At 41.9% G+C, this 22,528-nt stretch overlaps 1 protein-coding gene across 1 annotated transcript in view; it reads right to left on the bottom strand.

Annotated features, from left to right (window-relative positions):
- Nucleotides 1–21,279, bottom strand: part of LOC129554845 (fatty acid desaturase 2-like protein FADS2B) — a 43,966-nt gene extending 22,687 nt beyond the window's left edge. Inside the window, exons 1-2 of the mRNA XM_055424129.2 lie at nucleotides 20,706–21,279; nucleotides 8,094–8,204 (exon numbers count right to left, since the gene is read on the bottom strand). Coding sequence (XP_055280104.2) covers nucleotides 8,094–8,204; nucleotides 20,706–21,026 — 432 coding nt within the window. The 5' untranslated portion in view covers nucleotides 21,027–21,279. The remainder of the gene's footprint in view (nucleotides 1–8,093; nucleotides 8,205–20,705) is intronic.
- Nucleotides 21,280–22,528: the final 1,249 nt, after the last annotated feature.

The raw sequence follows: 22,528 nt of genomic DNA, 5'->3' as shown, positions 1-22,528 counted from the left end.
AGCTTGGCCTTGGAGTACAAAATGAAGCTCAGCAGAGGCTAACAGAATTTTGCCAAGAGAACACACTGGTCATAACAAACACCCTCTTCCAACAACATAATAGATGACTCTACACATGGACATCACCAGATGGTCAATACCGAAATCAGATTGATTGTATTCTTTGCAGCCAAAGATAGAGAAGCTCTATACATCAGCAAAAACAAGACCAGGATCTGATTATGGCTCAGATCATGAACTCCTTATTGTCAAATTCAGACTTAAATTGAAGAAAGTAGGGGAAACCACTAGGCCATTCAGCTATGACCTAAAGTAAATCCCTTGCAGTTATACAGTGGAAGTGAGAAATAGATTCAAGGGATAAGATCTGATAGACAGAGTACCTGAAGAACTATGGACAGAGGTTCATAACATTGTACTGCAGGTGGTGTTCAAAATCATCCCCAAGGACAATAACTGCAAAATGGCAAAGTCATGTCTGAGGAGGCCTTAAAAATAGCTGAGAAAAGGAGAGAAGTGAAAGGCAAAGGAGAAAAAGAAAGATATACCTATATGAATGCAGAGTTCCAAAGGATAGCAAGGAGACATAAGAAAGTCTTCCTCAGTGATCAATGCAAAGAAATAGGGGAAAACAATAGAATGGGAAAGACTGGAGATCTCTTCAAGAAAGTTAGAGATACCAAGGGAAAATTTCAAAATATGGGCACAATAAAGGACAGAAACCATATGGACCTAACAGGAAACAGAAGATATCAGGAAGAGGTGGCAAGAATACACAGAACTGTACAAAAAAGATCTTAATGACCCAGATAACCACAGTGGTGTTGTGATCACTCACCTAGAGCCAGACATGCTGGAGTGTGAAGTCAAGTGGGCCTCAGAAAGCATCACTACCAACAAAGGTAGCAGAGGTGATAGAACTCCAGCTGAGCTATTTCAAATCCTAAAAGATGATGCTGTGAAAGTACTGCATTCAATATGCCAGCAAACTTGGGAAACTCAGCAGTGGCCACAGGACTTGAAAAATCAATTTTTATCCCAATCCCAAAGAAAGATCATGCCAAAGATGTTCAAACTTCTGCACAATTGCAGTCATTCCACACGCTAACAAAGTAATGCTTAAAATTCTCCAAGCTAGGCTTCAACAGTATGTGAATTGAGAACTTCCTGATGTTCAAGCTGGATTTAGAAGAGGCAGAGGAACCAGCAATCAAATTGCTAACATCTGTTGGATCATAGAGAAAGCAAGGGAATTCCAAAAGACATTTACTTCTGCTTCACTGACTATGCTAAAGCCTTTGACCATGTGGATCACAACAAACTGTGGAAAATTCTTCAATAGGTGGGAATACCAGACCGCCTTACCTGCCTCCTGAGCAACCTGTATGCAGGTCAAGAAGCTACAGTTAGAACTGGACATGGAACAACAGAGTGGTTCCAAATTGGGAAAGGAGTTCATCAAGGCTGTATGTTGTCACCCTGCTTATTTAACTTCTATGCAGAGTATATAATGAGAAATATCGGGCTGGATGAAGCAGAAGCTGGAATCAAGATTGCCAGGAGAAATATCAATAACCTCACATAAGCAGATGACACCACTCTTATGTCAGAAAGCGAAGAGGACCTAAAGAGCCTCTTGATGAAGGTGAAAAGGAGAGTGAAAAAGCTGGTTTAAAATGCAGCATTCAACTGAGTGCTAAGGCAGAAATCTTGCCAGAAATAATGAAGGTAGAGTATATACTAAATATCAAGTGCAGAATTTCATAGGGCCAACAAGTTAACAGTCTATATTTTTCTCTTACACAGGCGAAGTGGATTTTGCAATTACCAGTTGCGTTCCTTTTCTGTTTATTATGCTTTAATTCTGAGGACCATATGAGGGTAGAATATATTAAAAATTACCAAAATTTGTATAGGCAAACCATTTCCTTAAGTTGATGGCCAAATGTTAAAATGTTATTTTTCATATCATTTATAATCTTGTCACAGTCCACTTAACGAAGTTTGGTTAGATTTCAGTGAAAATTATCTTCCAGAGTAGTTTTTTTTTTTTTTCCTGGCATGGGGGGGTATCTTTACTACAATTAGTATATATGGTGCAGAATTTCATGCAAATGAGGTGTGCCAGCAGTGTGATAATTTAAACATATTTAAACAAAAACAAAAAGACGAATGCACAAACTTGCTGCTGCTTAGATCACTGCAGCTTATAGGACCCAGTTTCTTTTACTGATTTCAAAACAAAAGAAAAAATAATAAAAAAGTTGTGCCTGAAATGAATCTTGTTTTTTTTATAAGTAGCCGCCTGGTTCCTGTGTCCTGTAAAAATACAGGCACTTGACCCTTGGTGTAGCTTCGACTTTTTATCACGGGAACGGATTGGTCTGATTTCTTGGCCCTCATCTTGAATTGGCCGTATACAAGGTCCCTGGCCAGTGGACTGAAGGCTTTGTCTAAGATGACAGGGGTCAGCTCAGGGGATGTGGGGAGGGTGCTTTTATCTTCCCCGTTGTCGTTTGAGGTTTTGATCTTCTCTGGGTAAAGAGGCCATTTATCTTTGTAAACACATAACATTTTGCTTTCTCCGGTTTTCTGTTAATGGCGAAAGAATGGAAGCGAATAAAGTTTTACTGATTTTTGAAAAAAAAAAAAATAAAATGCAGCATTCAAAAATGAAGGTAATGGCAACTGGTTCCATGATTTCATGACAAACAGATGGATAAACAATAAAAACAGTGACAGATTTTATTTTCATGGGCTCCAAAATCACTGCAGATTGTAACTGCAGCCATGAAACTAAACCTTGCTTGCTCCTTGGAAGGAAAGCAGTGACAAACCTAGACAACATATTAAAAAGCAGAGACATTACTTTGCCAACAAATGTCTGTCTAGTCAAAGTTATGGTTTTTCCTGTAGTCATGTATGGATGTGAGAATTGGACTATAAAGAAGTCTGAGCACTGAAGAATTGATGCTTTTGAACTGTGGTGTTGGAGAAGACTCTTGAGAGTCCCTTGGACTGCAAGGAGATCCAACCAGTCCATCCTAAAGTAAATCAGTCCTGAATATCCATTGGAAGGGCTGATGTTGAAGCTGAAGTTCCAATCCTTTGGCCACATAATAGGAAGTGCTGACTCGATGCAAAAACCCTAATGCTGGGAAAGACTGAAAGCTAGGTCCATGAATCAAGGTAAATTGGACGTGGTCAAGCAGGAGATGGCAAGAGTGAGCATCAACACTTTAGGAATCAGTGAACTACAGTGTACAGGAATGGATGAATTTAATTCATATGACCATTGTATCTACTACTGTGGGCAAGAATCCCTTAGAAGAAATGGAGTAGCTCTCATAGTCAACAAAAGAGTCTAAAATGCAGTACTTGGTTGCAGTCTCAAAAATGAGAGTATGATCTCTGTTTGTTTCCAAGGCAAACAATTCAGTATCACAGTAATCCAAATCTATGCCCCGACCACTAATGCTGAAGAAGCTGAAGTTGAATGGATCTCTGAAGACCTACCAGACCTCCTAGAACTAACACCAAAAATAGATGTTCCTTTCATCATAGGGAATTGGAATGCAAAAGTAGGAAGTCAAGAGATACCTGGAGTAATAGGCAAGCTTGGCCTTGGAGTACAAAATGAAGCCGGGCAAAGGCTAACAAATTTTTGCCAAGAGAATGCACTGGTCAAACCAAACACCCTCTTCCAACAACACAAGAAACAACTCTACACATGGACATCACCAGATCATCAATACTGAAATCAGATTAATTATATTCTTTGCAACCAAAGATAGAGAAACTATACATCAGCAAAAACAAGACCGGGAGCTGATTATTGCTCAGATCATGAACTCCTTATTGCCAAATTCAGAGTTAAACTGAAGAAAGTAGGGAAAACCACTGGGCCATCAGGTACCAACTTGCAGTTATACAGTGGAAGTGACAAATAGATTCAGGGGATAAGATCTGATAGACAGAGTGCTTGAAGAACTATGGACAGAGGTTCATAACATTGTACTGGAGGTGATTAAAATCATCCCCAAGGAAAAGAAATGCAAAAAGGCAAAATGGTGTCTGAGGAGGCCTTACAAATAGCTGAGAAAAGAAGAGAAGTGAAAGGAAAAGGAGAAAAGGAAAGATATACACAACTGAATGCAGAGTTCCAAAGAATAGCAAGGAGAGATCAGAAAGCAATCTTAGGAGAACAAAGCAAGAAGTAGAGGAAAATGATAGAATGGAAAAAACTAGAGATCTCTTCAACACAATTGGAGAGGCAAGGGAACATTTCATGCAAAAATGGGACAATAAAGGACAGAAATGGTAAAGACCTAACAGAAAAGAAGATGTGGCAAGAATAAATAGAATTATACAGAAAAGCTCTAATGACCCAGATAACCATGATGGTATGGCCATTCACCTAGAGCCAGACATTTTGGAGTGTGAAGTCAAGTGGGCCTTAGAAAGCATTGATATGAACTATGCTAATGGAGGTGATTTAATGCTAATGGATGTGGTGGAATTCCAGCTGAACTATTTCAAATCCCAAAAGATAATGCTATTATAGTGCTACAGTCGATATGCCAGCAAATTTGGAAAACTCAGCAGTGGACACAGGACTTGAAAAATCAATTTTCATTCCAATCCCAAAGAAAGGCAATGCCAAAGAACATTCAAAGTACCACATAACTGCTCTCATTTCACATGCTAGCAAGGTAATGCTCAAAATCCTTCAAACCTAGGCTTCAAAAGTACATGAACTGAGAACTTCCAGATGTACAAGTTGGATTTAAAAAAGGAAGAGGAACCAAAACTCAAATTACCAATATCTGTTGGATCATAGAAAAAGCAGGAGAATTAAAAAAAAAAAGCTTCACTGATTACTCTAATATTCCTCTCGGTTTACTGTTTCTTCTGACCCTTTGTGGATCAAAATAAGCCATGGAAAACTCTTGGCGAGATGGGAGTACTAGACCATCTTACGTGCCTCCTGAGAAACCTGTATTATGTCAAGAAGCAACAGTTCGAACCAGACTTGGAACAACGGACTGGTCCAAAATTGGGAAAGGAGTACATCAAGGCTGTATATTGTCACCCTGCTTATTTAATTTATATGCAGAGTACATCTTGTGAAATGCTGTGCTGGATGAAGCAGAACCTGGAATCAAGATTGCTGGGAGGAATATCAACAACTTCAGATAAGAAGATCATACCACTCTAATGGCAGACAGTGAATAGAAACTAAAGAGTCTGTTGATGAAGGTGAAAGAGGAAGGCAAAAAATCTGGCTTCAAACCCAGCATTCAAAATATGAAGATCATGGCATTCAGTCCAATCACTTCATGCAAATAGATGGGGAAAAAATAGAAACAGTGACAGACTTTATTTTCTTGGGCTCCAAAAATCACTGCAGCTGGTGACTGCAGCCATGAAATTAAAAGATGCTTGCTCCTTGGAAGAAAAGCAGTGACAAACCTAGACAGCTTGCTGCTGCTGCTACTGCTAAGTCGCTTCAGTCGTGTCCGATTCTGTGCGACCTCATAGACGGCAGTCAACCAGGCTCCACCGTCCCTGGGATTCTCCAGGCAAGAACACTGGAGTGGGTTGCCATTTCCTTCTCCAATGTATGAAAGTGAAAAATGAAAGTGAAGTTGCTCAGTCGTGTCCGACTAGTAGCGACCCCATGGACTGCAGCCCACCAGGCTCCTCTGTCCATGCGATTTTCTAGGCAAGAGTACTGGAGTGGCTTGCCATTGCCTTCTCCGGCATGGAGACAGCTCACTCAGCCATTAAAAAGAATGCATTTGAATCAGTTCTAATGAGGTGGATGAAACTGGAGCCTGTTAAAAAGAGTGAAGTAAGCCAGAAAGAAAAACACCAATACAATATACTAACGCATATATATGGAATTTAGAGAGATGCTAATGATAACCCTGTATACGAGACAGCAAAAGAGACACAGATGTATAGAACAGTCTTTGGGACTCTGTGGGAGAGGGCGAGGGAGGGATGATTTGGGAGAATGGCACTGAAACATGTATATTATCATATGTGAAGTGAATCACCAGTCCAGGTTCGACGCATGTTACAGGATGCTCGGGGCTGGTGCACGGGGATGACCCAGAGGAAGAATAAGGGGAGGAGGGAGGTGGGAGGGGGGTTCAGGAAGGAGAACTCATGTACACCCCGGGCTGATTCATGTCAATGTATGGCAAAACCAACAAATATAATATTGTAAAATAATTAGCCTCCAATAAAAAAAATTAAAAAAAAAAAAAGCAGACACTTTCTTTGCCAACAAAGGTCCATATAGTGAAAGCTATGGGTTTTCCAGTAGTCATGTATGGATGTGAGAGTTGGACTTGAAAGAAGGCTGAGCATCAAAGAATTGTTGTTTTTGAACTGTGGTATTGGAGAAAACTCTTGAGAGTCCCTTGGACAGCCTGGAGATCAAACCTATCAGTCCTACAGGGAATCAACCCTGAATATTCATTGAAATGACTGATGGTTAAGCTGGAGCTCCAATACATTGGCCCCCTGACAGGAAGAACCAACTCATTGGAAAAGACCCTGGTGCCTGGAAAGGTTGAGGGCAGGAAGAGTAGAGGGAGAGAGGATGCGATGGTTGGATGGCATCATGGACTCAAAGGACATGAGTTCGAGCAAATTCTGGGAGAGAGTGAAGGAACATGGAGGCCACGCGTGGTGCAGTTCACGGGGTCTCAAAGAGTCAGACGTGACTTACTGACTGAACAACAGCATCTCGGCTCCTACACCTAGTCACAGGAAGTGGTCTATGTGTCCAGGCTGTCTGCCTGAGGGCCCACTCGTCTCAGTACAGTGTGTTATTTCCTGACACACAGCCTTGAGGGATGCACATGGGCCTAAGGAGTCAGCATAAGCATTCATCTTGGGTCTGCATGTAACCAGTCCTCTTTCCTCAGGTTCCTCCTATCCCTGTGTGAGTTTGTTTCTTCATTTCTTAAAGAGGAAACACAATTCTTATTCTTTCTGCCTCACAGTGGTATCTGGATCACCACTTCGTACAAAGTATTTCAAAAGAAAGTTTCAATTGTAAGCTGTTTTAAAACATGAAATGCAAAATAAAAAAATGCAGTGCTTAATATTAGCTAAAATCCCTTTAAACTTCATGTGCAACCATTCTAGTGAAGTCTAGTCTTATAGAGGCCCTGCCCTCTGAAGACAGTTTTTCAGTCAACCAAAGTCTTGGCGAAAGAAAAGTGGTGCTTTTTGTGGGGAATACCCAAAGGTTTGGAGCCAGAAAGAGGTGAACTGGAGTTCCCGTTCTTTGCTTTTCAGAAGTTACTTTATTCTCCTGGAACTGTAATTTCTCCAATGGTAAAAAGAACTATAGTTAGGATATAGTCACATCATTGATTCAACAGCTATTTATGGAATTCCTACTACAGGTCCAATCCTGTGCTGGTAGGTACTGAGGACACATACTCTCTGCTCTCATGGAAACTGGTTTAACAGGGAACATCAAACAATTATAAGCAGTCATGGAAAAAGAAAAGTTATGTGTAAGTTGAGTGGCAAGAAGTAGGTAGTTAGAAACATGGAATCAGGGCCAAGCATCCCATTCCTTTGTTTCTCAGAGGCTTAAGAATTCTGAGGCTCACAGGAGGATGTCATTATTTTGAAATATTTGGAATCCTCTCATTTATGCTATCGGAGAAGGCAATGGCAAGCCACTCTAGTACTCTGGCCTGGAAAATCCCATGGATGGAGGAGCCTGGTGGGCTGCAGTCCTTGGGGTCGCTAAGGGTCAGACACGACTGAGCGACTTCACTTTCACTTTCCACTTTCACACATTGGAGAAGGAAATGGCAACCCACTCCAGTGTTCTTGCCTGGAGAATCCCAGGGACGGGGGAGCCTGGTGGGCTTCCGTCTATGGGGTCACACAGAGTTGGACACGACTGAAATGACTTAGCAGCAGCAGTAGCAGCATTTATGCTATTGCAGGCCCTCCCCGGCAGGATGGCTGGTTTCCTACAGAAAATGATAAGTTGGCCCTGAAATATACCTTGTCCCCATCCCTCCACATACTCTGAGTCCCGAGACCTCACTCACGTTTTTGTTTCTCTCCTGATTGGGCTCTTCTGGAGCAAGCTCTCCAATAAGCAGTGGTTTAAGGTACAACCGCACAATGTCAGGGTCCGGATGAATGGCTCGGAATACGTCCTGTGAATCAGAGAGAACTGTTAGAGGCTTAAAAATGACACGCTTACACACGGGTATCTCCCCTTTCTTACCTCATTCTGTCCTGACCTTTGGAATCAGCACAGACTATGTTATACAGCATTTACTTCTAACTCTAGGCTGACACTTCAAGTTCGTTGATCAGAATTACCCTTGGAATTCCTCTATGAAAGCCTCACACTGGAGATCCACCCACTGAGTGCATGGCTTCCTAGGCAAGTCCTGGGTAGAAAGTTGATCTCCAAGCATTGGAAGAGGTCGTTATTTATTTTATTGAGCCCAGAAGTAGTAGTTGGCTTTGAGGTTATGGGTCATGGTGAATCTTTAGAGTCAAACCTCAGGCTTGGTGTGGAAGTTGCCCACATTATTTGGGGCATGCAGCAACCAAGACTGTCTATGCAAATCACATCTATCAGAGTTTCCCTTTTAATTCTTGGTCAAGGACCAGGGGACAGATGCTCTTGAATTAAGTTATTTCCAAGGAAAGACAAGTTAAAGTTGTTGATGATAACAAATGTCTAAGAGAGCATGGGAGCAAAGCCCTCAAACCCTTAGTTGTCTAAAATGGCACTTTTTTGGCTAAGTTTATCACTGAAGAAGCCTTAGCACTCTTTCTAAACACACACACACACACACACACACACACACACACACACCATGACATTCTCTGTAGGAGTTTGAGTCAGGCACAAAATAGAGCTGACCCACTATATTTTTTCCAAATCCATTCCCATGTTAAGTAGTAACTCCAAGTGGCTATGAGAAGCAGTGTTGGTTCTCATGTCCTGCTTAAGTTTGCAAATAAGAGATAGACTTTTAAATTTTTCTCCAGGGATTTAAACTGCTTTGGGGGGAAGGAGGCTTCTCCAAGAGTAAGATACTGGACTTCTTGCTATTATGGCTAAGAATAGGAATGATTAATATGAAGAAAAATAACCAAGGTTTTTATTTGAATGTGGAGTCCACGCACAATACCCTGGAGTGGTGGTGCTGCATAGTGCTGCTTAAGAAACTGTATCCCTGAGCAGCCTTCCCACACCTGAGTTCTATACCTGCTGTGTAATTGTGGACAAGTCTCTTGACCAGTCCTTGCTCCTGTTTTCTCTTCCCTAACATGGGAGTGACAGTAATAGCTACTCAATTTATAAAGTTACAAAAATTAAGTGAATTGATTAGAATCTGAGTGACTTACAGTAAATTCTCAGACATATTAGTTCTCTTTCCTATACCTCTGGGCTTCCCTGGTGGCTCAGATGGTAAAGAATCTGCCTGCAATGTGGGAGACCCCGGTTTGATCCCTGGGTTGGGAAGATCCCCTGGAGAAGGGAAAGGCAACCCACTCCAGTATTCTTGCCTGCAGAATCCCACGGACAGAGGAGCCTGGCGGGCGACAGTCCATGGCGCTGCACAGAGTTGCACATGACTGAGAGACTGAGACACACTGGGATAACAGCTGCTGCTTCCTTCTCTTCAGTGAAGTACAGCAGCTCAGAGATTGTCTTTCCGTGCTCCACTCAGAGTGAGCTCTGAATCGTTTCAGTGAATACAATGAAATCTCTAGCTGAAAAATCTAAAGCAACTTTAGATACGTCTAGAACTACATGCAAGCCTACACACAAAGCATTTCATATAGGCTTGTATGTATAGATTTATATAAAATGAATGAAATTATTCAGAAGGGTACAATATCTCTCTTTAGACTCACTTTTCTAGATTCAGTGACATAAGAAGGGATTTGCATCTGCTAGAACCAGTCCAGGCTCTACTGTTCATTCTGCCTTTGTACACTTTCTCTGACCCCCTTGGAAAATTCTGCTTTTAAAGATGTGTTTTTGTTGTCACATTCAATGACTCTAAAGTTAGGTTACCTAACCAGGATAAGAGTCATTTGGTGATTAACAATGTGACTAAAACATGTCAGGGTGGCCCATACTGAAAAATCATGTTCTGCCTGCTGTTAGTTCAGTCGCTAAGTCGTGTCCGACTCTTTGCGACCCCATGAATCACAGCACGCCAGGCCTCCCTGTCCATCACCAACTCCCGGAGTTCACTCAAACTCATGTCCACAGAGTCGGTGATGCCATCCAGCCATCTCATTCTCTGTCGTCCCCTTCTCCTCCCGCCCCCAAGATGAGAAACACTTTGAGGCAAGATCAGAGTGTAGAGTAGGGCCGAGGCCCTGGATTTACGTCTTACTCTGAGCAGTCATCCAGAGCCCTGGAACAGCGTGCTGACGCTAATATTCCTCTGGGTTCACTGTTTCTTCTGATCTTCAGCAAGATTCACACGTCAATACTGTGACAACAGAGCCTGCGACCTACAGAGTTTTCCAGAATAGTAAGAACGGCCCTGCTGTGTGGAACTCTTTTCATTGTATTAATGGGTAGTACAAAAGTGGCTTAGGTGGTCTTAGAATATTGTTTGAAGGAATTCCCTATTGGAGTCTAGATTCAGAGTAAGTTGTGAAATCTCCTTCTCAAAAGACTTTCAAATATTGTTTTTCGTTTTTTTTAATTAACATTATTTGGCGAGTATGCTCCTCCTGAAGAAAGTCCAGGGGTAAATGAAGGGGAGAGGGAGTGACACCTGTTTTTTTAGTGTATCCTGCGTACAAGGTGCTCTATGGGCCAACTCATCATCATCAACTTAGTTCTGTGAGGTTCCATCATCTTTGTTGTACATATAAAGACTCCAAATCTCAGGACATTACCACAGTTAGTGGGAGAGCCAGGATCTGAACTCAAGGCTATGTGGTTTAAAGCCAGGAAGCCATAAGGTCCATTCCAGCCTTAACATGTGCAGTTCTTTTCCTGAAAGAAGGGTGATACGAGATTGTTTGGGGAGGATGTTAAGATCAGTGTATGCATGCTGGGCAGTGAGTAAAGGTGTTTCCCCGCCTTAGGTTTTGATCACGTGCGTCACTCTGTGGCTCCAACCTACTTCTCCAGGTTTACCTCGCACCATACCGTTCATGCTGCATCCTGTCCAGTGGAACTCTCCCTAATCGATAAACGTCCCATGACCCTGTATGGTTCTGAAGCTTTGTGATACATACTGCTCCCTTTGCCTGGACTGCTTTCCTCCATTTTTTCCTACTTAAAAGTTCCTTCTCATTCTTCAACATCCAGATGAAATATGCCTTCTTAACACAATCAGGAAAGTTATTCATGATCTCTTCTGGGCTCCCGTGACACTTTGTCCCTAGCGCTTTGCAAATGACGCTGCAGTGAACCTGTGTGTTCACAGAGGCCTTCTCCAGTGGCTCTTGACTGCTTTGAAGACTGGGACCGTGAGCTGTTGATTAAATTATTCCTGATGTTTTCTGCTGTGCCTGGAATGGGACATGTGATCAAGAGAGGTCTGATGAACAAGGGAAAGGGGGAATGAATACAGCAGTGTATGATTTCTCTAACAAGGAGAAAGTTGACAAGTACTGAGTTCAAAGGATATGGGTCTTAAGCACTGCCGTCTCTTCCCCACCCTCAGCATCTCTATTTTCTGACCTTTTAACTCCTTTATCATCTCTCATTTTTGTCTGTTATCTTTTGATTCACTTCTCAACCATCATCTCTATTTCCTAACCTATTCATAAATTTACTCTTATGAGTAAGAGTAAATTTATTTATTTACTTAGCTCCTCTTAAGACTGATTATTTCCCAAACAGTATCAACACAGAGGAAAGATGTGATTATCTGCTTGCACAGTGACTTTGGAAATCCTGCTGATTTTTTGCTGTTATTTAATGGGGGATGGGAAGATGTCGTTTATTGGAAGAGCAGTATGATCCCTAGTGGGAGAGACAAGTATGTAAAGTGAGAAGGCCTGGGAAGGATCATGTCCTTACAGCTTAACTACTGTATACAGGCTGTGCCCGCATCAAGGCCGTTGGCCTAGAGGGCATGTGTGCGTTGAAATCCAGGAGACACTCCATTTGCCGAATCTTGTTCTGCAATCAACCACAGTGTGTGCCTATTAAAGTTGCACCACAGCACAGTGTCGGGAGCAGTGAGGTGTGTGGTTTGTGCTGGAACACCGCTTAGTCTCTGAAGCCTCAGTTTGCTCTCGATGCTCCATGAGCTCATTTATTCCTTCACGCATTTACTCAGTCATTACAAAACCTGGCTGAAGACTCAGCTCAGCAGCAAAGAGCTTAAGCTTTGGAATCAGATGCCATTAAATGATGACTTTTTATATTATTATTACTTGATTCATCGGAAGTGGGTTGAAATTTTCCCAAATTCAGAAAAAAATCCCACCCATGGTGAATATATGTATATAGTCACAAAGTCAATGTAACTAGATCATGGATTTTGATATGCTTATCTCAAAAAGCTCACCAGGGGACTTCCCTGTCAGTCTGGTGGTTAAGACTCCATGCTTCCAATGGAGGGTGTGTGTTCCATCCCTGTTGGGCAAATAAGGTCCCACACACCTTGCAGCACAGCCAAAAAAAAGAAAAGAAAACCAGAACATTCAATACCAGACCGTGGACACCCATTCCTACATCTTTGGGTAGTTCCTCTTCTGGTTCCTTCTCATTTCTCCCCTGATTCAAGGCAAATGCTAAATCAAGGTCCCTCGTATTTCTGGGAGATCACGAGTTTTGAGTAGGCTGATTTATGGGGAGAATATAGTCTTTGCCTTTGTTCTGGAAAAGAGCCACTGTGGAGTGGAGAATGTTTATGTGAAGTCACCAAGATTCCCCTCCACCCACAGGGATAAACAGAGGGTTATTATTATTATTTTTTTTTGCCATAACTCACTCTATTGTTTGAGAACTTTCATTATTTGAGATTTTTTCCTGTGATATACTTAACTGAGCTCCAGGCCAGACTCTCTCTCTCTGTCTCCACTGTCCCCACCAAACCTGTTCATCTTTCTGGCTTCATTACCTCGTAAGAGCAATTGCTCTCCACCTACCTACATAAGTCATCCATCAGACAGTTTAGACGCCTTACTCCCGCTTACTTTCCCAGCCACTTATCCCCTATTATAAATTATGTCTTCTGGTTATCCACCCCCTCTTCCTCATTTTGGTTGTCAGTGCCTTATTCAGGACTCCAGTATGTTCCCTGGACTCCTTCCTTCATTTTGACTTTAAAAAAATTTTTTTTTAATATGGGACTTTAGCCTATTAACAATGTTGTGATAACTTCAGGCAGACAGCAAAGGGGCTCAGCCATACGGATACCTGTATCCATTCTGCCTTGACTAACTCTTCTTGATCCTCAACCTTTACTTAACCACCAGGCTGACGTTTGAAAAAGAGTCCCTCTTCATGGCCATTGTCACCCATTAGCACTTTAACTGCACTTGTCTCTTTACTCTTGTACCTATTTTTCAGCCTGAACTATCATTCAAATGAGAATCAAATTAAATTTTAATTTTAACATAAAAAAATGTTGACAGCCCACAAAAGATGCAGTTATTACTGAAGACAACTTTCCTTTTACAAACAGCTAGAATCCTGGTTGGTTTCCTTGTAGGACTGGGTGTAGTGGAGGATGCTGGGCTAGAGAAGTGCCATTTCCTGCAGTGGGAGGAGAGGAAGACCTACAGTGATGGTGAAACCCAGAGTCCTTCGCTCAGAACTCAAGACCCTTTCTCCGCCTCCTCCTCCTCTTGTCTCTCTTTTTGCCTCCCACACCCTTCTTCCTCCTCCTCCTCCTCAAGCCACCTTACTGACCAGGACTGTGCTCAGCCAAGGATGTGGCCAGGCCAGGACACCTACTCTGCTGGTGCTCACTCGTGATGGAACCTGCTCTGTGTGCCACCTCTGGACACATCCTCCCTTGCCCTGCCCCAGCCTTGCCTCTGCTGATTCCACAGGACTGACTCTTTGGGACTTGCACGCAGCTCTATCTTCTTCCACCTTGCAGTCTTCTGAGCAGCTGAAACAAATTTTGCTATATTTCCGCTAGGCTTTTGTCATCTTTTTCCTGTCACATTGGATTTTTACTCTGATGAAGAGTTTGAGTTTCTCAGTGCCCCTCTGAGAGCGTGATGTTCAGACACAAGGAGGTGGCTGACTGTGCACATTGGGTAATAACCCTGACTTCTTTGTTCTGAACTCGCTGCTCTTGTGCACACCTCACAAGATTGTGTTTACTTCTTTTGTGGAACCCAGAAGTACTGTTGACTTACTTATATAAAACCTGGGGCTTCCCAGGTGGCACTAGTGGTAAAGAACCCTCCTGCCAATGCAGGAGACATAAGAGATGCAGGTTCGAGCCCTGGGTAGGGAAGATTCCCCTGCAGGAGGACAGGACAACCCACTCTAGTATTCTTGCCTGGACAATCACCAAGGACAGAGAAGCCTAGTGGGCTATAGTCCATAGGGTTGCCCAGAGTCAGACATGACTGAAGGAACTTAGCACAACTCAGCATGCAGCATGCTTCATATGGACATATTGTAATCTATATAAATAATTCTTCTTGTTGGACTTATAGGTTGTTTATCACTTTTCATAGGTAAGCTTTTCTTGGTGAGAAGATCTAAGCCTCGACTTTATTTATTAGCATTGTGCATTAATTTCAAATCATACAATTTGAAAAAAGTCAGAAAAACAATATGGGCAATAAAAGGAATTCATGTGCCTGTGTCTTGTATAATAGACATACCCTCTTCCAGCAACACAAGAGAAGACTCTACACATGGACATCACCAGATGGTCAACACCGAAATCAGATATATTATATTCTTTGCAGCCAAAGTTTGAGAAGCTGTATAGAGTCAGCAAAAAAAAAAAAAAAAAGATCTGGAGCTGACTGTGGCTCAGATCATGAACTCCTTATTGCCAAATTCAGACTTAAATTGAAGAAAGTGGGGGAAAACCCCTAGACCTTTCTGGTATGACCTAAATCAAATCCCTTATGATCATACAGTGGAAATGAGAAATAGATTCAAGGGACTAGATCTGACAGACAGAGTGCCTGATGAACTATGGACGGAGGTTCATGACATTGTACAGGAGAAAGGGAGCAAGACCATCCCCAAGAAAAAGAAATGCAAAAAAGCAAAATGGATGTCTGAGGAGGCCTTAAAAATAGGTTTGAAAAGAACAGAAGTGAAAAGCAAAGGAGAAAAGGAGAGATATACCGATTTGAATGTAGAGTTCCAAAGAAAAGCTAGGAGAGATGAGATAGCCTTCCTCAGGGATCAATGCAAAGAAATAGAGGAAAACAATAGAATGGGAAAGACTAGAGATCTCTTTGAGAAAGTTAGAGACCAAGGGAACATTTCATGTAAGGTTGGGCTCAATAAAGGACACAAATACTATGGAACAAACAGTAGCAAAAGATATTAAGAAGAGGTGGCAAGGATACATAGAAGAACTGTACAAAAAAGATCTTCATGACCCAGATAATAATGATGGTCTTGTTACTCACCTAGAGCCAGACATCCTGGAATGTGAAGTCAAGTGGGCCTTAGGAAGCATCACTATGAACAAAACTAATGGAAGTGATGGAATTTCAGTTGAGCTATTTCAAATTCTAAAAGATGATGCTATGGAAGTGTTGCACTCATTTTGCCAGCAAACTTGGAAAACTCAGCAGTGTCCACAGGACTGGAAAAGGTCAGTTTTCATTCTGATCCCAAAGAAAGGCAATGCCAAAGAATGTTCAAACTACTGCACAACTGCACTCATCTCACATGCTAGTAAAGTAATGCTCAAAATTCTGCAAGCTAGGCTTCAGTATTGCATGAACTGTAAACTTTCAGATGTTCAAGCTGGATTCAGAAAAGGCATAGCAACCAGAGACCAAATTGCCAACATCTGCTGGATTATTAAGGGCGTCCCAGAAAAAAATCTATTTCTTCTTTATTGACTATGCCAAAGCCTTTGACTATGTGGATCACAATAAACTGTGGAAAATTTTGAAAGAGTTAGGAATAGCAGACTACCTGTCCTGCCTCTTGAGAAACCTGTATGCAGGTCAGGAAGCAACAGTTAGAACTGGACATGGAACAACAGCCTGGTTCCAAATAGGAAAAGGAGTACATCAAGGCTGTATATTGTCACCCTGCTTATTTAACTTATATGCAGAGTACATCATGAGAAACTCTGGGCTGGAGGAAGCACAAGCTGGAATCAAGATTGCTGGGAGAAATATCAATAACCTCAGATATGCAGATGACACCACCCTTATGGCAGAAAGTGGAGAAGAACTAAAGAGCCTCTTGAGGAAAGTGAAAGAAGAGAGTGAAAAAGGTGGCTTAAAGCTCAACATTCAGAAAACTAAGATCATGGCATCTGGTCCCATCATTTCATGGCAAATAGATGGAGAAACATTGAAAACAGTGGCAGACTTTATTTTTGTGGGCTCCAAAATCACTGCAGATGTTGACTGCAGCCATGAAATTAAAAGACACTTACCCCTTGGGAGAAAAGTTATGACCAACCTAGACAGCATATTAAAAAGCAGAGACATTACTTTGCCAACGAAGGTTCATCTAGTCAAGGCTATGGTTTTTCCAGTAGTCATGTATGGATGTGAGAGTTGGACTATAAAGAAAGCTACTTGCCAAAGAATTGATGCTTTTGAACTGTGGTGTTGGAAAAGACTCTTGAGAGTCCCTTGGACTGCAAGGAGATCCAACCAGTCCATCCTAAAGGAAATCAGTCCTGAATATTTATTGGAAGGACTGATGTTGAATTTGAAACTTCAATACTCTTGCCACTTGATGCAAAGAGCTGACTCACTTGATAAGACCCTGATGCTGGGAAGGATTGTAGGCGGGAGGAGAAGAGGAGGAGAGAGGATGAGATGGTTAGATGGCATCACTGACTCAATGGATATGAGTTTAAGTAAACTCTGTGAGCTGGTGATGAACAGGGAAGCCTGTTGTGCTGCAGTCCATGAGGTAGCAAAGAGTTGAACACGACTGAGCGACTGAACTATCTAACTCTGTAAAATTCCTTGGAAAAAATGGCAACCTATCTCAGAATAACTAAGTAATAATAAATGTCATTTTTTTAGTATTTAATCTGTGCCAGGTATAAAAACAAAACCTTTATTTTATGTCTTTTGACTTTGACAACCACACTAAGATAGGAGCCCAGATGCAAACCACATCTCTTTCATTCCCAGATTTGTACTCTTAATCATTAGCCTGGACACCTAAAAATGTTTTAGAATGATTCACCACATGAATGAGTGACCCTATGGAACAAGCTACCTTGGTATCATTATGTACTTTTCATGAGGAGGATGGAGGCTTGGGGAAGAGTTTCTATGTAAATAAGGAAAGATGCCCCCTCTGGGCAGGTGCAGCTATGGTCCAGAGCTTGTGCACAGCAATCATATGTTGGTGCACATTTGCCTTTCAGGGCACAGCCTGCAAACACTTTTTAGGCTGTAGAGAGAGAGCATTTGACTTCAGGTTCTCTGACTTCATTTTCTTCCCTCCTTCCCTAGAGAACATGCCGTTTCTCCACCATGTACTCCTCTGCTCCCAAAGAATTGGCAGCAAACAATCAGGACTTCTAAGCAGGTGTTAAACAGGAAATGTGACTCACATCTCTGAGGCTATGGATGTTGTAATGTGAATAATAATAGCTATGATTTAATGAAAAGTGTGTCTGGCATTATGCTAAACACTTTACAAGCTTTAGTCTCATTTACTAATTAGATGGGTAAGGTCGTTCCCATTATGCAGATGATGAAGTTGAGTTCCAGAGCATTTCAGGGACTTTCCCAGGCTTATATAACCAGTATACTGCACCTCAGGCTCCATGTACTCTGAGTGGCCATGGAATACCGTGGTTGTCAGAATGCTCCTGGCACCTTTCCATTCTTCTCTAGCCATCATCCCCTGGAGACTTTTCTCTGAACATTCTGGATCTGCCTTCTAAAAGTCTAGGGTACTCGACTGACCATGTTCAAGGTGTTCATCCTCAAGACACAAATCCTAAGGTGTCATGGGTATTTTCCCATAAGGTTCTGATTGTTTCTATTTTATTAATCAATTCTTCCTTGTTGACTAGAATTGGATGCAGAATCATGGTCTTTCTCTAAGTTCTGGGAGATAAAAACTCACCAGCAAATTACAAATTCATCAGCTGAGCTGCTTGTTGCAAGTTACGTCTACCAATTATATTCAAGGTGGTCGAAGGTACATATTTTTGCTAACACATCCTCTGAGCTGATTTTGTGACTTGTGTTAGAAAATCATCGACCATATTTTCCTTGTGTTGTGGAGATGAGATCTGTGGTATTTTTCCCCTCTTTTTTGCTACTTTATTTTTTAATTGAAGTAGAATTGCTTTACAGAATTTTGTGGTTTTCTATCATACATCAAGAAGTATTTTTTCCCTTTATTTTTGTTAATCTTTCTTCTGATTCTTAAACAAATGCCTGTCATTTGGCCCCTTCTATCCTCAGCTCTCTGGCTTCCTAGGGTCTTCCTGACATGTGTGAGACTCCCGTCATGGGCTACAAGCTCATGCACACTTTCCCAGGAAAAGGTTGAGCTTTGTTTTGAAAATATCAGATCAGACCGGAGTGATGGGGATGTGGAAGGGTCTGCTCAGAAAGGCATTCCTCTGACTGCGGAATCAAGATGAGAAGATGGTAGAAGACCCTGCTTAGACAGAGAAATTGGGGGAAATGAGAATTGGGGAAAGAAGATATTGCTATTGTCAAAAAACAAAATCTCTCTTACTTTGCACACTTGCCATATGCTTGTGTATTCTGTTTTTATCAGTCAGGTAATACTCACAGAGCAGAGCTTCATGAATCAATATTTTTAATCCTATGCTTTGAAACCATCGGAAAAATTATATACTAACCTGAAAACAATAAGGGTAACATAAAAAATATCTGTTTAAATTTCTACTCTATAATATGCTAATTTTTTGATCTTGATTAGTTTAACACCTTTTATTCTCCATTTCTTCATGTATATAATAGGGAGAAAAAGTTCCTAGTTGGGCTAAAACAAACTTTCTTATAGAATATTTTAGAAGGGATTCCTAAAAGCATTTAAGGATTGAGAAAACTCCCTCTTCAATATTAAATGGACGTTTTATTTTTAAGATCAGCTATAAAGGGCTCAATCCTGCGTGTTCATTGGAAGGACCGATGCTAAAGCTGAAACTCCAATACTTTGGCCACCTCATGCGACAAGTTGACTCACTGGAAAAGACTCTGATGCTAAGAGGGATTGGGGGCAGGAGGAGAAGGGGACAACAGAGAATGAGATGGCTGGATGGCATTTGATGGACATGAGTTTGAGTGAACTCCGGGAGTTGGTTATGGACAGGGAGGCCTGGCGTGCTGTGATTCATGGGGTTGCAAAGAGTTGGACACGACTGAGCGACTGAACTGATCTGAATTGATAAAGGGCTTTATGGTATAAAACGTATCTGATTTAAAAATTTGTCACTGTTATTTGTGGACTGTGAGATACATTATTTTCATGTTTTAGCATCAGTTTTTTTCATCTTTAATATGGGAATGCCATTCACTTTCCTTATGGTAAGGTTTATGTGAGGTCATGCATTTGAATGTGTCTATGGTGTCTTTGGGCTTCCCAAGTGGTGATAATGGTAAAGAACACTCCTGCCATTGCTGGAGAGGTAAGAGATACAGGTTCAATACGTGGGTCAGGAAGATGCCCTGGAAAAGAGCATGGCAATCCACTCCAGTATTCATGCCTGGATAATCCCAAGGAACGAGGTGCCTGGTGGAATGTGGTTCATAGGGTCACAAAGAGTTGAATGTGGCTGAAGTGACTTAACACACATGATGCGTGGTATTTTAGGCATCCATTGAAAGTCTATTTTTTTCAGTCATTTTGGTGGAGGAGAATTATGAGGAAAAACAGTGAAGGAAAGTGGTTAAGACTGAAAGTTCAGAAAGATAAGTGTCTTGAATCTGAGATCTGCTGGCTGGGTGAACTTGGGTCAGTCACTTGACCACTCTGATTTCAGTTACTTCTTCCGTAAAAGTGGGTTGTATTACCTGTATCACACTGAATGAACTACACGACAAAAAAGAACTCTACAGAATCTAAAAGCCTGTGTCACTGTACGCTTTCAACATTGTTCAACATGTTGATGCTCGCCAGATGAACTGCTGTCTATTTCACACACTCCAGCTGTAGGAGTCTGAGAAATTTCTACTTGGGTGAAGACGTTTCTTCCAGATTTTACTCACAATGACTTCACTTCAAAACAAAACAAATAAAGCAAAAAATGAAATGCCAAGAACAAAACCCAAAACCTGAAATATCTGACATAGTATTTACTGTCAGTATCTGAGCCCACCCCAAATCTAGCGTAAGTAATAGCTAGACCTTGAGGCTTAATTAGCTTTCAACTTTTTGCTGGATAGGAATCTTGAAAAATTGGTTTGTGAGGAGATAAGTGATCATGGAGCTTGAACATGTACCTGAAATGCTTTTGGAAAGACAGCCAAGGTCCCAGCCACCCAGAAGCTGGAAGAGAGAGAGAGAGGGCAGACTTTGAGTTCCTTACCGTGGCGTCTTCCCCAGCGTAGTAGTTGAGGACCTGGCGCCCACCGGGATGCCTGTCCGCCCAGCCAGTAACATCGTAGACCTTGCGATTGATCACCAGCCACTGGTCAGTCTCCTGATTGTGTCTCTGGACCTCCTGCCAGGTGTACATGTTGAGGCCTTTTCTGGGCAAGTCGCAGTTCGCATTTGCCTCCTGCCTTGCAGAGAGCTTGGCTTTCCCATTTGCTATTGGTTTCTCCTTTGCCTGATGCTTCTCACCTAGGTACAGCTGGTTCTCGTCTACAAGGCTCCCATTGCCCTCAGGCTTTTCTTCAAACGTCATTGTCTTTGTGCTTTTAGAATTTCTGGCTTGGCACCTGGAATTTCTAATTCTCACCTGATTGAACTACAGAATGACCTTTTATTCCATGAAGTAAGATGCCTACACAGAAAACTTTTTAGCCTAGTTGACTCTTGGCAAACCTGATAGTGAGCTCCTTCCTAGCCTCTCACTTCTCTGTCCTGAGTCCTTTTTTGTCCTGATGAAGACTGTACTACCTTTCCCCGCACCCCAGAACGTTAGTCTACCTTTCTCTCTGCTCTCTCTCTGCTGGCTGATTGTTTAGCAGCATTCTTACTCATCATTAAATGTCCCTTAGTCAATATCTGGAGCCAATCACAGCCCAGAGGATGGTGTGGCCTGACCCCTGGGCGGAGGGGCTGGGCTCATTCTCTGCTGACTGCCTGCACTGGTATCATGATGGGTCAGGCTCATTAGCTCTCCCCTGTTGAAGAATTGTTTTAATTCAACACACGAGCAGAGGCTTTCAAAACCTCTAGGAGGATATGAACGCCTCCTGGAATTGGGAAATGTTCTTTCTTTGTCGTTCTTAAGATTGGAAATTTTCCTTTTATTCTGGTTATCTCAGATTACTTTTTTTTTTAATTAATTGAGAAACCTGTATGAAGGTCATGAAGCAACAGTTATAACTGGACATGGAACAACAGACTGGTTCCAAATAGGAAAAGGAGTACGTCAAGAGTGTATATTGTCTCCTTGCTTATTTAACTTATATGCAGAGTACATCATGAGAAACACTGGGCTGGAGTAAGCACAAGCTGTAATTAAGATTGCCATGAGAAATATCAATAACCTCAGATATGCAGATGACACCACCCTTATGGCAGAAAGTGAAGAAGAACAAAAGAGCCTCTTGATGAAAGTGAAAGAGGAGAGTGAAAAAGTTGGCTTAAAGCTCAACATTCAGAAAACTAAGAACATGGCCTCTGGTCCCATCACTTCATGGCAAATAGATGGGGAAACAGTGGAAAGAGTGTCAGACTTTATTTTTCTGGGCTCCAAAATCACTGCAGATGCTGATTGCAGCCATGAAATTAAAAGACACTTACTCCTTGGAAGGAAAGTTATGACCAACTTGAACAGTGTATTAAAAAGCAGAGGTATTACTTTGCCAATAAAGGTCCGTCTAGTCAAGGCTATGATTTTTCCAGTGGTCATGTATGGATATGAGAGTTGGACTGTGAAGAAAGCTGATTGCCAAAGAATTTATGCTTTTGAACTGTGGTGTTGGAGAAGACTCTTGAGAGTCCCTTGGACTGCAAGGAGATCCAACCAGCCCATTCTAAAGGAGATCAGTCCTTTTTCAAGGACTGATTTTGAAGCTGAAACTCCAATACTTTGGCCACTGGATGCGAAGAGCTGTCTCATTTGAAAAGACTCTGATGCTGGGAAAGATTGAGGGCAGGAGGAGAAAGGGATGACAGAGGATGAGATGGTTGGATGGTATCACTGACTCAATGGACATGGGTTTGTGTGGGCTGTGG

Source organism: Moschus berezovskii, chromosome 14 (assembly GCF_049115385.1).
Source record: "Moschus berezovskii isolate FMDL1 chromosome 14, NW_MosBer_1.0, whole genome shotgun sequence".
NCBI lineage: Eukaryota > Metazoa > Chordata > Mammalia > Artiodactyla > Moschidae > Moschus > Moschus berezovskii.
The sequence above is the reverse complement of the archived record's forward strand: the minus strand, read 5'-3'. Positions and strand labels throughout refer to the sequence as shown.